Source organism: Chanos chanos, chromosome 8 (genome assembly GCF_902362185.1).
Source record: "Chanos chanos chromosome 8, fChaCha1.1, whole genome shotgun sequence".
NCBI lineage: Eukaryota > Metazoa > Chordata > Actinopteri > Gonorynchiformes > Chanidae > Chanos > Chanos chanos.
Genome location: NC_044502.1, coordinates 22,478,802 through 22,493,646, shown reverse-complemented (window position 1 = coordinate 22,493,646; position 14,845 = coordinate 22,478,802). Strand labels below are relative to the sequence as shown.

Below are 14,845 nucleotides of genomic sequence, written 5' to 3'. Positions count from 1 at the left end.
GGTCCAAGACTGTTTCTTTCATTACTTTGTTTTTGTTAGCAAGGTTGGTGACTTGAGTATGCAAAGTTTTGACTGTTCCCTTTAGCTCATTGTTTTCTTTTTGAAGTGTTTCGATTTGTGATTCGGTGAATTCGAGACTGGATTTCAGGTCTTTGAGGTCTGCGTGTAGTAATTCCAATATTGAGAATTTGTTTTTAATAGACTGGAGCACACTGACCTCGATTGTGGTTGTTTCTTCTTCTGTGTCTGTAGACCAGTCTCGTTGCGGTTGCTTTTTGCTGGGCTCAGCTGCCATTATACATGGGTTGTAAAAGTAGTCGTCTATCAAGTCGAACAAATTTTGCAAGGTTGAAGCGGTAGGTAATCCGATGCTGAAAATAGTAAGAGTGATGGAAATAACCAGAAAAAAGTTTTGATTGCTGTGTTTCAGCTTGCTGGAAGTTTAGGAGGGTGCCTCCATGTTCGATCTCACCCGCTGTCTCACAATGTTCTCAGAGTTGCCACATGACCTCAGTCTCTCAACGGCAGTTTTTAAGGCGAAAGTACATCATCACTTTATCTGGTATCTGGTTTCACTGCTGTATCCAATACCATTACAGTGAAAGTTGAGAAGATGGGTTCAGATTACCCGTGAGGTTGAGCAGGGAATTATGGGCTACGGGCCTAGCAGCCCCTACAATATGGAGCCAGATGCTGTCAAGTTCTACTGCGACAGTGAAGTTGTGTTAGGGTATATATACAATGAAAGCAAACACTTTTATGTGTATGTTCACAATCCAGTCCAAAGAATCAGGCAGTCTACCAAGCCTGAACAATGGCATTATGTGCCAACAGAACATAACCCTGCCGACCATGCTTCAAGGTCTGTTCTTGCCTCTCCTCTTCCAAACACCACGTGGTTGAGAGGACCGGACTTCCTCTACAAACCTCCTGAAAGTCATCTTGCAACACAAGTCACCTTTTGAATTGCCCAGAATCAGACATTGAAATTCGTCCTCAACCCCAAGTGGTTCTGCTTTCACAAGTGTAATTGGGAAACCACTTACCCCTGAATGCTTTAAGCATTTTTCCTCATGGGACTCTGTGCTGAGGGCAGTGATTTGCCTTATCCATGTGGCTCGTTCCTTCCAGTCCACTTCTGGCATACAGACAAGCAAATGTGCTGGCTGGCACAAATGTCGACAACCCCGCCACCCGGATGAATTGTCCCAAGCCAAAAGAATCATCATCCTTTCAGTCCAGAGTTCAGCGCTCTCATGAGAGAAGGAAACATCCCCAAGAAAGCCCTCTAGCTAAGTTGAACCCTGTCTTGGATGAGGATGGACTAATCAGAGTCGGTGGCCGTCTGTCACGCAGGCAGTTAGACAGCGAAGAAAGAAATCTCATCATCTTACCTGGCCGCCATCACATCTCTACCTTAGTGATACGACACTACCACAACCAAGTGAAACAACAGGGTTGCCTCTTCACAGAGGGAGCTCCACAAACCTATGGATTCTAGCTGGCTGGTGGTAAGAGACGCATCACATGCAAAAGACTGCGGGGGACTACAGAAAGCCAGAAAATGGCTGATCTTCTAGAAGAACGTCTCAGTACATCCCCGCCTTGCCATATGTTGGCCTTGATGTGTTTGGCCCTTTCTTAGTCTCAGCTCTAGGTGAGGTCAAGCCCAGAACAAACACTGGGCTGTGCTCCTCACTTGTATGAGCACCTGAGTGGTGCACATTGAAAATATAGCTACCAGCAGCGATGTGGGGGCCAATCAGCCCAGCAGGGCACAGTCTACATGACAACTTGATCTGATTATGTTAAAAGCGTGGCTTTAACCGTGATAGCAAGTTTTATATGAACTGACACAAGAATCACTTTTTCTAACAGAAACACAAGAACAGTTAAGAGGCAAAAAGATATTTTTGCTTACTGCAGTGCCCCTCAGTGGTCAAATGACACAAAATTTTTGCACATCCTCAGGACGGTGTCCTGAGTCCACATTCCAAGTTTGGTGTCAATACATCAAAGCATTGCTGAGATATGCCCTTGCTTCCTGTTTGGCGGGTTCACCACTGATTTTGATCAGCTGTAAAGGGTGAAACCTTTTGTCAATCGAAAAGCCAATGAATAAATTTTGTTAGGCTTGGTCTGAACATCATCTGTGCCAATTTTGGGGAAGATTGGTCAAACTTTGTGGCCTGTGGAAAACTTTGAAACTTTCCGTCCAATATGGCGGCTGCATCAATTATGTTGACATGACAAGCTGCCATATGTCTTGGACTTGGGACCTCCCACAGTATCACCAGACATGTGAATCAGTTATTTAAGGCTAACACATCAACAGTTATTAGCCAAAATGCATTTTTGCTTATTACAGCGCCCCCCAGTGGTCAAATACCGCAAAAAAAATTGTGCTGCCTAAGAATCAGGCCTGAGTTATGGCTATACTTCCTGTTTGGCGACTTTGCCGTTGAATACGATCACAGAACAGGAAATGGTGACACGTCCTGACCTCAGGATCAAAAAAGGCATGACTTGAAATAACAATTATGATTTTAGACCAAACATATGAGGAGTAATGAGACAAAACATGTTTTTTCTTATTATATTGCCCCCGAGTGGTAAAATGGGGCAATGAGTCAGTGCACCAAGTCTGGTGTCAATACATCAAACCATTGCTGAAATATAACTTTGCGAAGCTAGGTCTGAAGATCATTTGGCCTGTGTAAACCTTTAAAACTTCAATACCAAAAAAAAAAAAAAAACCCCAACCTCCCTCCCCCCAAAATCCAATATGGCGAAAAATCCAATATGGCAAAAATTGACTGCATGGTATGCATTGAACTCGGCTTGATCCGAGGAGTCCAACGGTAACCCATTTTTGAAAATCGGGCATGCAGTTCAAAAGCTATGTGTGTAAACGCAACTCAAACTTTGACCTATTGGTGGCGCTAGAGTGGTCGAGATGCAGACATGAAACTAGGTGAAAAGAATAAGGGAACTGTCCCCAATCAGTGTGCCAAATTTCACAACTTTTCACCTCACGGTCCTAGGAGCTGCCATCGACAACCAAGCCAGAAGATGAAGAAGAAGAGGAAGAGGAATAATAAGAAAAGGTAGAAACCCAATGGGTGCCTACACAGCTTCGCTGCTCGGCCCCCAATTCTTGAATCGATGGATACATCAAGCTGCATAAATGCTCTGCGAAGGTTTTTTGCTATCCGTGGTCCCTCTAAGCAGCTGCGCTCAGTCTGCGGAACAAACTGCCCCACGCATCCCACATGGGGGGAGCGTGGGAGCAGATGATCTGCATAGTGAGAAGGATACTGGACTCCATTTTGATGCAGCACGGATCTTATCCCCTCTCCCATGAAGTCCTCTCTCTGCACATTCAGGGCTGAGATCTCTGCAATAATTAATGCAAGGCCCCTTGTCCCAATCTCTACAGATCTGGACTCTCCTCTCATACTTACCCCAGCTATGTTCCTCACCCAAAAGGTTGGAGCCCCTCCTCCCCCAGGAAACTTCTCAGAGAGTAACCAGTTTAGACAACAGTGGAAGCAGGTGCAGAGTCTTGCTGACAATTTTTGGTATCGCTGGAGACACGAATACCTTCCGACTCTGCAGACCCACCGCAAGTGGAATGCAACTTGGCCTGATATCCATCTAAGCCAGTTACCTTGCATCATAGTACAACCCTCAGATGTATGTGCCAAATTACAAGATCATAGCAACAGCTAAAAGAATCCGGGCTTAAAATCACACAACCCCATAATATGCCCACACTTGCTAAGGTATTGGCAAACAGACACATATATTACTGTTATATTAATGTTCATGAGTGTCTTTAGACAATACAGATATCAGTGTCATGATTCTAAACAAAACTATTAAAAAGAAAGAAAACCGTTTCACATTTAAATGTCATTATGCTCAATGACTGCATACACTAAAACATCTTTACATAACACCTGCTCATGCAACCTGCAACACCTTTTGTGTGCTGTGTAAATATGCATCTCACAAATTTTCTTTATATCCATGCAGGATGCTGAATTGCATGTAATATCTCATTTTCAGACATTGCCCTTACTTAATATGCCTGTGCTTAAAAAAATGTTTTAAACAGTTTTAAACATTGGAAGTACCAGTTTTTGTGTATCCAGTAGCCTACAAGGACACAGTTGTGGCATGTAGCTAAGTCATAATGCTTAAATTCTAAACATTTTGTGCAGCTTAACCTTTGTGAGTGAGTGTGTAATGAACTACCACACACCGCGTTGCTACATGCAGCGTTTATGATTGTAAAGTTAGGAGCACATTTGCAATGTGGACAGAACCACTGTGAATAATAGGTTTTTATTTGCTACACTGTATGTTCAACGTCATTAACAATTCACTGATCAAGCAAAAATACAAATAGAAAAAGTTACACATCATAATGCGAGGTCATTCATTACATGCCTGGGACAGCAGCGACTTGTCTTCCGAACAATAAAAGTAATGACCCTAAAGCGTTGGCTACATGAAGTAAACAGACTGGTCATACTCCCATTGTTTAAAACTGTCATGTACTGGAATAGAAGCTAATTTAGCAATCCATATCACAATAGCCTGAAGACGTGGCTTTAAACCAGCTAACAGCACAGGAATAGTTTGCTATTAGGTAGCATGGCAAGCTAATGTTACAGCCTCAGCTGTCTCAATTTGCTGTTAGATACCATAGCAACCTAATGTTACAGCTTCAGCTGTAGCCTACATTTTAAGCACACACATGCTAATTGTTCCTTGAACTATATTAGCTTTAATGATCATCCACTCTGAATCTGATAGTAATTAAACGTTCATACATATGGTGTTCATTTGAGACAACGGTGTTTTCTATTGAAATATGATGAGATAAAATTGACGAGTGTTGTGGATCATGACATTAGGCTACATGGTCATAGCGACAGCTAAAAGGATTTGGGCTCATCAACTGAATAATTTTTATGTAAACCAAGCAATCTGCCAAAAGTAGCACCAAAAACAACTGGGCTTTTTAAGATTAACCGTAACATTTCCTGTGTACGCACACAGGTGTAAATGCATAGGCTTAAATGTATAGTGAAATGCATTGGCAGAGCTAATTCCATGATGTGAAGCGGAGTTTCCCTGCGCCAAGTCCAATATTTCGACAGTTCGTAAACCATCCCAATCACGAAATTAACACAACACCACAATTAACCGAAATAACAAAATACGATGTTTGCTTCTCTTAAAAGGCCACTCGGAGCTTGTTTCTTAGTAAGCATGCAAAATGCCTTCTGACACGGGTGAATTTGCAACACCGACTCGAAACTGAGCTTGCCTACTACTCGTCCAAAATTTTAATATAGGGACAGTTCGTCCGCCATTATCCCTGACTTAATCACCAAATGAACACAACACCACAATTAAAAGAGTTATTTTTTACCAAACATGCAAAATACCTCTTGACATGAGTAAATTAGCAGCACGGCTAACGTGCTTAAAACACTTAAACAAACATGGCCGCTCCTCTTGTCAGAATGTCTTAAGGGGTACATCATGACGTAGCATATCAATACAACCCCCACGCTACAACTCATAATTTAGTTGGTTAAACATCCTGTCACTCATCAGGCTGGTGAAACTGGTCAAAAATCTGTTCAGAGGTACCCAAATTCATCCTATCCCCATAGCCACACTGTTCAACGTATCAAAAATCCCTTCACAGTATAAAATCAGGACACCTGTGACTTCATGTACACCAAATCTGAAATGAATCCCATGACTCGTCTAGGAGCACTATAGCCGAGATGGGTGAAAAAGCCACTCTTTCTATTGCCAGATGGTGGTGCTATACCAGGGTGTCACTCTGGGCATGTGGGTATCGTCATAACCATCATAACCAATAACCTGTGAAGTCTGAGCCATATCAAGCAATGCATGGAGAATTTATGACACATTGCTGTCCTGCGTGGCAAGACATATAAATTCATCATTTCACCATTTCAACACCTTGCAAGATATCAAAAATCCCTCAGCAATTTAAAATCTTGAGATCATACATAGCAGATTTGACATGGATCCAATGAACCGTCTAGGACAGGCATGGGCAAACTACGGCCCGAGGGCCATATACGGCCCGTTAGTCTTTTTAATCCAGCCCGCCGAACTTGTCCAAATTATTATTGATGGCGCACTCCAGAGACATTGACCTTTGTTGGGATGTGGTGTATTACTCTCTACTCACTATCACTCTCTGCTTCACTCTCTACGCTTTATCCTTTGAGCCCTGCTGTAAAAATGAGCAGACAAAAGAAAAGAAAAGTGGACAGTGAGTGCTAAGTGTTTAATAAGGAGTGGACAACAAAATATTTTTTCACTGCAGTCCGATCAACGGCTGTATGTCTATATGCCAAGAAACTGTTGCAGTTTTCAAAGAATACAATATCAGCCATCACTTTACCACGAAGCTAACTATACTAGCAAGCTATGAACGCAAGAATGGGTGGCTAAAGCTCAGAGGTTGACGGCTAATTTACAGACTCAGCAAAATTTTTTTCACCGACAAACTGCGATTTAAGAGTCAAGTATCAAGGCAAGATTTTTGCTGGCATTCAAATTAGCAAAGGCTAGCAAACCTTTCTCCGAAGGCGAGTTTTCGTAAGAATGCATGGTAGAGACAGCAGGTTTCTTGTGTCCGGAGAGCAAAGGCAAGTTTGAAAAAATCAGTTTATCACGCAGGACAGTGTAGAACTGATTGACGAAGATATAGCCAGCGAGTTAAACACTCACTATTCTGATTAGGGTCACGGGGGTGCTGGAGCCTAACCCAGCGCTCATAGGGCGAAAGGTGGGGAAACCCTGGACAGGTCGCCAGTCCTTCGCAGGGCAGACACACACTCAAACACACTCACACACATATTGCGAATTAAACATAAAGGCAGAATGCTTTAAGTTATATTCACTAGCACTGGATGAAAGTAACAACATAAAAGACACTGCTCAGCTCCTAATCTTTATCTGAGGGATTAACAACGGTTTTGAGATAACGGAAGAGTTTTTGACCATGGAGTCCCTGAAAGGTAAAACGCGGGGAGAGGACTTATATGACTTATATGAATGTAAGTTTCTCTACTATGTTTTCAAAAATGCATTTTGAAAATAATTTGTACGATAACCCTTGCATATTCATGCTTTGCTACCTGTTAAAGGCCAAAACCTTTTATGTTATGACTTTTACATGTTATTTATATTAGTTCACACAAACACTCCATGTATTTGCTCCTGGACCAGCCCCTCTGCCAAAGTTTAGAACCCATTGTGGCCCGCGAATCAAAAGGTTTGCCCACCCCTGGTCTAGGAGGAGTATGTCAAAACGTAACGCGAGTCAAAATGCACAAAATCCAAAATAACTCACTTTCTGTTGGGAATGGCTAATACAATGTAATTGCAAATGTGTTCATCTTGGGAAGACCCACATGCCCACAAAATTTGGTGTGTGCAGGTGAAACTACATGCCGGGCACAAGACTCAATGCCATATGGGGGCACTATGGAGTCCCCGGGCCACACCCGGGGCCAAGCCTCCGTCTCTGAGTAACTGTCACAAGCACTGATGTGTGTACCAAATTTCATGACTTTTTGTCCATGAGAACCACAAACAAGAGGGCCTTGCACCTTCGGTGCATGCGCCCTCCGGTAGACCTTCGGTGCTCGGGCCCTAACTATTTAGACAATTATTCCCATAAGTAACAGTAATTAACACTACACAGCCTATATTATAAATGTGGCCATTTTTTCCTGATTATTGTGAACATTTATATATTTAGATTAGTGCAAATAGTTTATTTCCTGCTCCCAACATCTCAGTGCCTCGAGCTCAGGGTGGCATGCGCAATGAAAGAGAGAGATGAAAAATGATGAACAGTTCTCCAGCAGTAAATCCTCAGCTTCTAAGACACATACTGTGATCTAGAGCAATGACAGGTTCTACACAGAGGAATCCTTTAAACAGGAGGGGGAAGTATATGTAAATATAATCTTTATAAAATAGGAATCCAATACATTGAACAAACATTACCTTAATTATTGTTGGTCAGTTTAAGCCTGTTAGCCGGCTAACTTTTCATAGCACTACTAAAACTTGAACAATCCCAATGTGAAAAGATAAGATCATTTGGAAAGGAGAAAAACAGCAACACATTTTACAGGTCTAATATGTGCTGATCTGACCACACCATGTGTAAATTATATACAAACATGTATACCAAAGGGACAATCCCTGTGAATTTTGATCCAAAATATCCATGACACTTCATATTGCTCTGAAAATGTACAACATTCTCTTCATAAAAAAATAAGGATTTTCACCATTTCAATCATTAACCATTATTGAGAAAATAGTTAACACTGGCATTTTTTCCCCCTTTTTGGGGGTATTCAGACTTATAATTGAGTCTACCCATTTCTGACGAGAATATAATTTTATATACTTAGTTAATATAGTATAGTTGATAGATAATATAGTATAGTTAATAGTTTATATAAATAGTCAATATATTCTATTAATATAGTATATTAGCATATATAATAGCATAATATATATCAGGGCTTCAAACCAGATTTTTTTTCCCCTATCAGTTCATTCTGAACAGAATCAGTATTTTAACCTTTCCAGTTTTGCATTACACCTTAATATTATAGTTCCCGAACCGGTCAGAGCCAAATGAAATACCAGTTAATAACATTCCATGTAGGGCTGTGTGACATGGCAATATGTATCTTTCGGACGGTATAAAATCTCTATAGTCTATCTACTCTATAGTCTCTATCGCTACTGTTACAAAATGTTATAAAAGCGCATTGCATAACTAAGGAGCGCTGTAGTCCAATCTGTCCTCGAGCCGAAATCCACTTCCCGGTCACTTGATTATTTTGCGATTGTTGTCAATCACAAACATTTAAACGGCAAATATGAGAAACAAAATCATGTCATTTTAATGCCGCAGTTAACAAGGTTGCCAGTAGGCTATGTGGGGCACATTATGCTTAGCTTAACTGGAGATATTTCCAACATTAGTTCTCTTTACATGGTAGCCTATCTATCAGACATTGATGAAGCTAATGTCTAAGACCAACATTTTATAGGGTGAACAGCATCTGGTTGCAAATAGGGAAGCCACACCACATTTCACTTTCACGCTATCACCTCCTGCCGCCGGCAAATTTATGTCCGCTATCCAAAGACTTGAGTGATGTTCAGAGCACCAAAGTTTTTGCAAACAGAAAACATTTTAATTTGTTGTAATAAATAAAAGAACGAAAAAATAACGTTATTATTCGGTTACCATTATTTCAAATAAATGTTTCTATTCCAGAACATTGAAAAATACAAAGTGTCTGGTTTCGTTTTTGTTCCTAGCGAAATATCTATTGTTTCTGGCTTTCAGTTATTAGAGTGACATCTGGTTATTAGAACAACATCTGTGTCTGAACCCAAATGAGGCTTAGAAATATGCAGAAATATGAAGAAAAAGAAAATGGCAAATACTACTTTGCCAGAATGTTTTTGAAATGTGTGACACATTGCTGGATTTAAACAGAAAGGCCCAAGCCTACACTTTCAACAAAGCACCTCCAATAAGCACACACGGGCCTATGCACAACATGCTTGTACAGGCTGATATGCTGCAGCCACCTGTGGGACTGGTGTGTGTGTGTGTGTGTGTGTGTGTGTGTGTGTGTGTGTGTGTGTGTGTGTGTGTGTGTGTGTGTGTGCGTGCTTGTGTCAAAATCCCGGATGCTCACAGAAAACCGATGACAGGCACTTGGGTTTGCTTGGGGAGTCCACACTGCCCACAGCCAACCACAGCTGGCCAACACACTCAAAAAAAATCATTTGTCGAATGAACGCAATTTAACCATGCCACACGCTTCCATCTAAACGAATCAAGTGAAAGTAGTCTGTCTTTATTATGTTCTATGAATACAACATACATTTGTTGATGTAATGTAATCATTTTATTTAAGTTCAATTTATTTGCCTTGCACTGAATCCAAATGTTTCTAGGCCTAAGTCTAGTCAAATGAGCTAGTACATAGTTTGTCTGTCTTACTAGTATCAGTCTTGTTGGATGACTCAGTATGACATTTGTTAGTTTTAGTTTCACCGAAGGTGGATTAACTTTACATACATATACAAAAACACAACCTATCTTATGTTTCATTAGTTTTTGTTGTTAATTGACTCAAGTGGAGAGGAAGGTGTTCCTTTAGGGACAATATGTTACTCGCCCTCTCTTCAGTAACAACTCTTTTAATTAACCAGGCCAAAATAAAGGCTAAACTAAATACAAAATAGCAACACATTCAACCAGCTAACATGGTGGGAGGGAAGTATATCTTTTATGAAGACAATTACATTCATGCTACACACTTAACATTACAACTATCACAAGTACTAATTAACACAACACAAAGACTATATGATAAACAATCACATAAAACTTCTAATAGACACAACAGGGAAACATAAACTGAACAATAATGAACTGGGTCTAGACAACAGTCCATCGCCCCAAGGCATGCTGAGAAGCTCCACCCATCTACCGAGAGTATGGAGCATGCGCAGTAGCTAGCAATACTTGTGACACTGATCCAAAGTAACTCATCCTCTTTGAATCAATATATGTTGATCTGGTTCATCAGAATTTTTGCTGCTTCACATTAAACAAACAAGAATGAATCATGTAACAAACATAAACACAATACATTCATATTGTGCAAACATACTTCTATTTTGGTAATAAAACAAAAGGTCTCGGGTTCGATTCCCGGCCGGGTGGCCAGGGTCCTTTCTGTGTGGAGTTTGCATGTTCTCCCCGTGTCTGTGTGGGTTTCCTCTGGGAGCCCTGGTTTCCTCGCACAGTCCAAAGACATGCAGGTTAGGTGAATTGGAGACACTAAATTGCCCCTAGGTATGAATGTGTGTGTGAGTGTGTTTGTCTATGTGTCTGCCCTGCGATGGACTGGCGACCTGTCCAGGGTGTTTCCCCGCCTTTTGCCCTATGAGTGCTCTCCCCGCGACCCTAATCGGGATAAGCGGCTTAGATAATGAGTGAGTGAGTGAGTGAGTGAGTAATAAAACAAACGCCCTTGTTTAGTTTTTTTAGTGCAGGGCCATTTTTGCTGGGATGCGTTTCCTACCAACAGTGTTAATTTTGACTTTGATTTCGTCTTAGATTTAGTCCTTTGACTAAAATATATATTTGTTTTTGCCATATGATCATTGTTAGTTTTAGTCTAGACTTAGTAAACAAAAACTATACGAGTTTTGGTCAAATTTTTGTCAAAAGAGGTTTGTGGTATTTTTCCCACCAATTTTGCACCCACATTGTTTGTATTGCATTTTATTTTCAGTTGTATTATAGCTAAAATGTGTGCACAGATCTGTTCTTTTTCTTCTTCTGAGAGTTGCCATGATTTGAGTTGCCAAATTAACATTAGTTAAAATGTTTAACGTTCGATTTCCAGAGGAGTGGGAATATTGCTGAGGAAGCACTATCACTATGTATCGACAAATCACAAGCATGCAATCTGAGTGCATGCACGTAACTGGATGAAAACATATAGGCCTATCATAACTAAATTGCTTGACCATTTGTCTGTCTCTGACATTATCATCTCGTTATTGTTCATCAATGAAAATGGTAATATATTTCATCACAGTTTTTATTTTCAAAGGTGCATTTTTAGTTATTGTCTCATTTTCGTTGTGGAAAAAGTTTGTTGACGAATATTTTTCATCACAACTTTCGTTGACGAAATTAACACTGCCTAGAAACTCTTATCCTTTGTATGAATTGAAATGAACGGGGTTTGCTACTGTGTGGCTGTAACTGTGTTTGTTTTTAAAAGAAGCACCCGGTTTGACATATTCCAAAACTGTTTTTTCATAGGACTGGCCCCATGCTTAAAACAAATTTTTCACATCCAGTTGATGCAAACAACCTCAAATCTAAATTTTATAATACAAGCACATGCAAGCATGTCCTGACACTGACTCGAATTTAAAAAGCAACAGCTCTCTGTCTATATTTTAGCTCACTGTGTTTGTTTATTTCAGCGCTGTGTGTGTTTTATTTAACTCACCTCCTCATTGTCCTCATCAAAATATGTCAGCTGCAGATGGCACAAACCAAAGGACCTCTTCACCTGTTGACATGTAAAACAAACACCATGTTTACTATCAAACTCTACCACACAAAAAGTAAGCAAAGTTTCTTTCAATCATCAGGCTCCACTTTACAGTATCACAATCCCACTTTTACAATACCACTAACCAATCGCACCCAAAATGGATGATCTGTATAGAAATCACAAAATGCTCAGTATTTAGGCATCCAGTGTGTTCTGCCCATGGGCCCTTTAACTCCCTACCCCACAACACAGCACACAGCACCAGCTCTCTGTGATGAAAAAACAGAATGTGTCTTTAAGTTTTCATTCTTCAGGCACTCCTGTCCTCTAATGGTTGAGAGGATGATGATAACCTTTTCTCCCATAAATAGATCATCTGTTTGTTTGTTTGTTTGTGTTGTCTCACGCCACAAAATACTGTGAAACTATCGGTTTCTGACCAACAGACAACTTTTTATTTGTCTCACATGCATTTTCTCACCTAAGAACAGCAGCATCTGCTTAGAAAATATTACTTTATTAGCATTTTTTTTTTGTATTGTATGATAACAAAACCTTTAATAAGATAATTAGGCACATCAGACGGGTTGCAGAATTAACACAGTGCCTGAGTCACAGACTTCTATTCTTAACACTGTCACTATGGGATATCAGACCAATGGGAACTTGGAAACTTTTTTCAACAGTTTTGTGATTCCTACATAACCTGTTCATTTGCAAGCAATTAATTAGTGCGTTATCATTTTTCACAAATCAATAAAACAACGTAACAAGGATGCTTATCTGTTATACAGACTTATCTGACGACAGTCTGAGATGGCGGGTGTTAAAATCCTTTTTTTTTTCCGGTGCGATGTCATTGAGATTACCCCACCGTTACCCAAACCTAGGGATTAAGGTTCGGAACTCAAATAACTGTTTCCCACATTTTGTTAACAAGTCAGCGAACCATTGACGCGACAAATGGGGCAAAAATAAAAACGGTGGAGATACACTGGTTATGTCTTTGTGCGCTCCATACTGTTAAATGACTGTCTTACAGCCTTCATTCTGTGGTAGATTACCATAAAGATCTGAAAGGACTTGTCTGCTCCAACAAGACCTTTTTGATCATCGATGTGTGTCTCTAAATGATCGATTTTGATATCCTCGTTGCGGATATCAAAATTGATGTGAAAATGTTAATACATCGGCACGGCATTCTCCGCTCACCATGGCCTCCAAGCTCTCCCAGGTCTTCGTCTCAGAGCCGGAGAGGAGGAAAGTCTTTACATTACCACGAAAATTGACCTTCAAATTTATGTAGAAGTCCATGGCTTCCGACTCGTTTGATAAAACATTGCAGGAAATATGACAGAAGAGGGGTTATTCACGTAATGCACCACCTGTGTTAAGCTCCACTATGTATCACTGTAATAATATCCGTCTTCTGCGTTGACATCAGCTATGTAAACACACCCACCGCATCACATGACGGGAAGTTTAACATCTATTGTATGCAACTGATTCGTCTCGAGCCCGGTGTCCAAACTTATAGACAACGCACCTCTCTCCTTACGACCGAAGAACTTGGAATTTAATGTATTTGACTCCTATGTACAGTACTACCATCTGACAACAATGTGCACTAATTTGTAGGACACAGTACAACGTCACGAGGCATGATTTTTTTTTGTTTCCTTCTATGACATTACTGTAGTAGCCATGTCAGAAAGTTCTTTCTAATATTAAATTACTTTAAATATTAATCTCACCAACATATTAACAACATTATCCAGATCGTTGTGCTAAATTTATCGACTTATTTGTTTCAGTGCATATATACACATCATTATCATCATCATCATCATTATTAAAGACCAACACTGGTCTTAAATAAAAGGTACTTAGCTCAAACAACAACACCAACAAAAACCCCTCCATTTAGTTCACCAAATGTTTGCGGACATCCATGTAGTCGTTTATCTCTAACTTGAGAGGACAGATTATTCGAAATATCGAGTGGTTAGCATTCGCTGTATCGTCCAGAAAGCTCAAGGTTATGACAATGCAGTGTTATGACTATATCTACCACATATGTCGGCGCAACATGCATAAAAGGTCCATCCATGCGCTAACAATAGGTGTTTAAGCGCTGTGAACAAAACAAAGGAGGGGAGATCAACCCTCGACCAACAGGTCATATCGCAGATTTTTAAACGTGTTTTGTTATGAATGCAGTGCATCATGGCTCCTCAAACTAACTTTTGATTGCTGTCGTAAACAACTACAACTGTCTTTATAATTCCTTGTAAATAGATACACGTAGTCTTTCTCTTTAGTGCAGAAGACAGTAAGATTATTTAACTATTGGCCGCAGAATCTTCAATGCACCACTAAATTCGTCGCTCTGGTTCCGTGAAACGTGGCCACACAGATGACATAATTCAGCACCCTGGACGAGAGCCATCTGTCAAAATCCGTCTCCTTTTTGTGAATATTTAAGTCGCAAAGGGGCTACATCGAGTCGCTCAGCCGCCGCTCAAACATTTGTGAGCGGTATAATTTAGATCCGCAAAATATTTCGGGGTTCTCAAGACTAAGCTGCGTACAATGGGAAAATGTACCTCTAACACATTTGGCCCTTACCTGTGGAGTAGACTCCCTGA

The 14,845-nt window shown here is 40.4% G+C and overlaps 1 protein-coding gene across 1 annotated transcript in view; it reads right to left on the bottom strand.

Annotated features, from left to right (window-relative positions):
• The window catches only part of nbr1b (NBR1 autophagy cargo receptor b), a 52,284-nt gene extending 38,709 nt beyond the window's left edge, over nucleotides 1-13,575 (bottom strand). The window contains exons 1-2 of the mRNA XM_030782982.1: nucleotides 13,410-13,575; nucleotides 12,150-12,212 (exon numbers count right to left, since the gene is read on the bottom strand). Of these exons, the coding sequence (XP_030638842.1) occupies nucleotides 12,150-12,212; nucleotides 13,410-13,511 (165 nt within the window). The 5' untranslated portion in view covers nucleotides 13,512-13,575. The remainder of the gene's footprint in view (nucleotides 1-12,149; nucleotides 12,213-13,409) is intronic.
• Nucleotides 13,576-14,845: the final 1,270 nt, after the last annotated feature.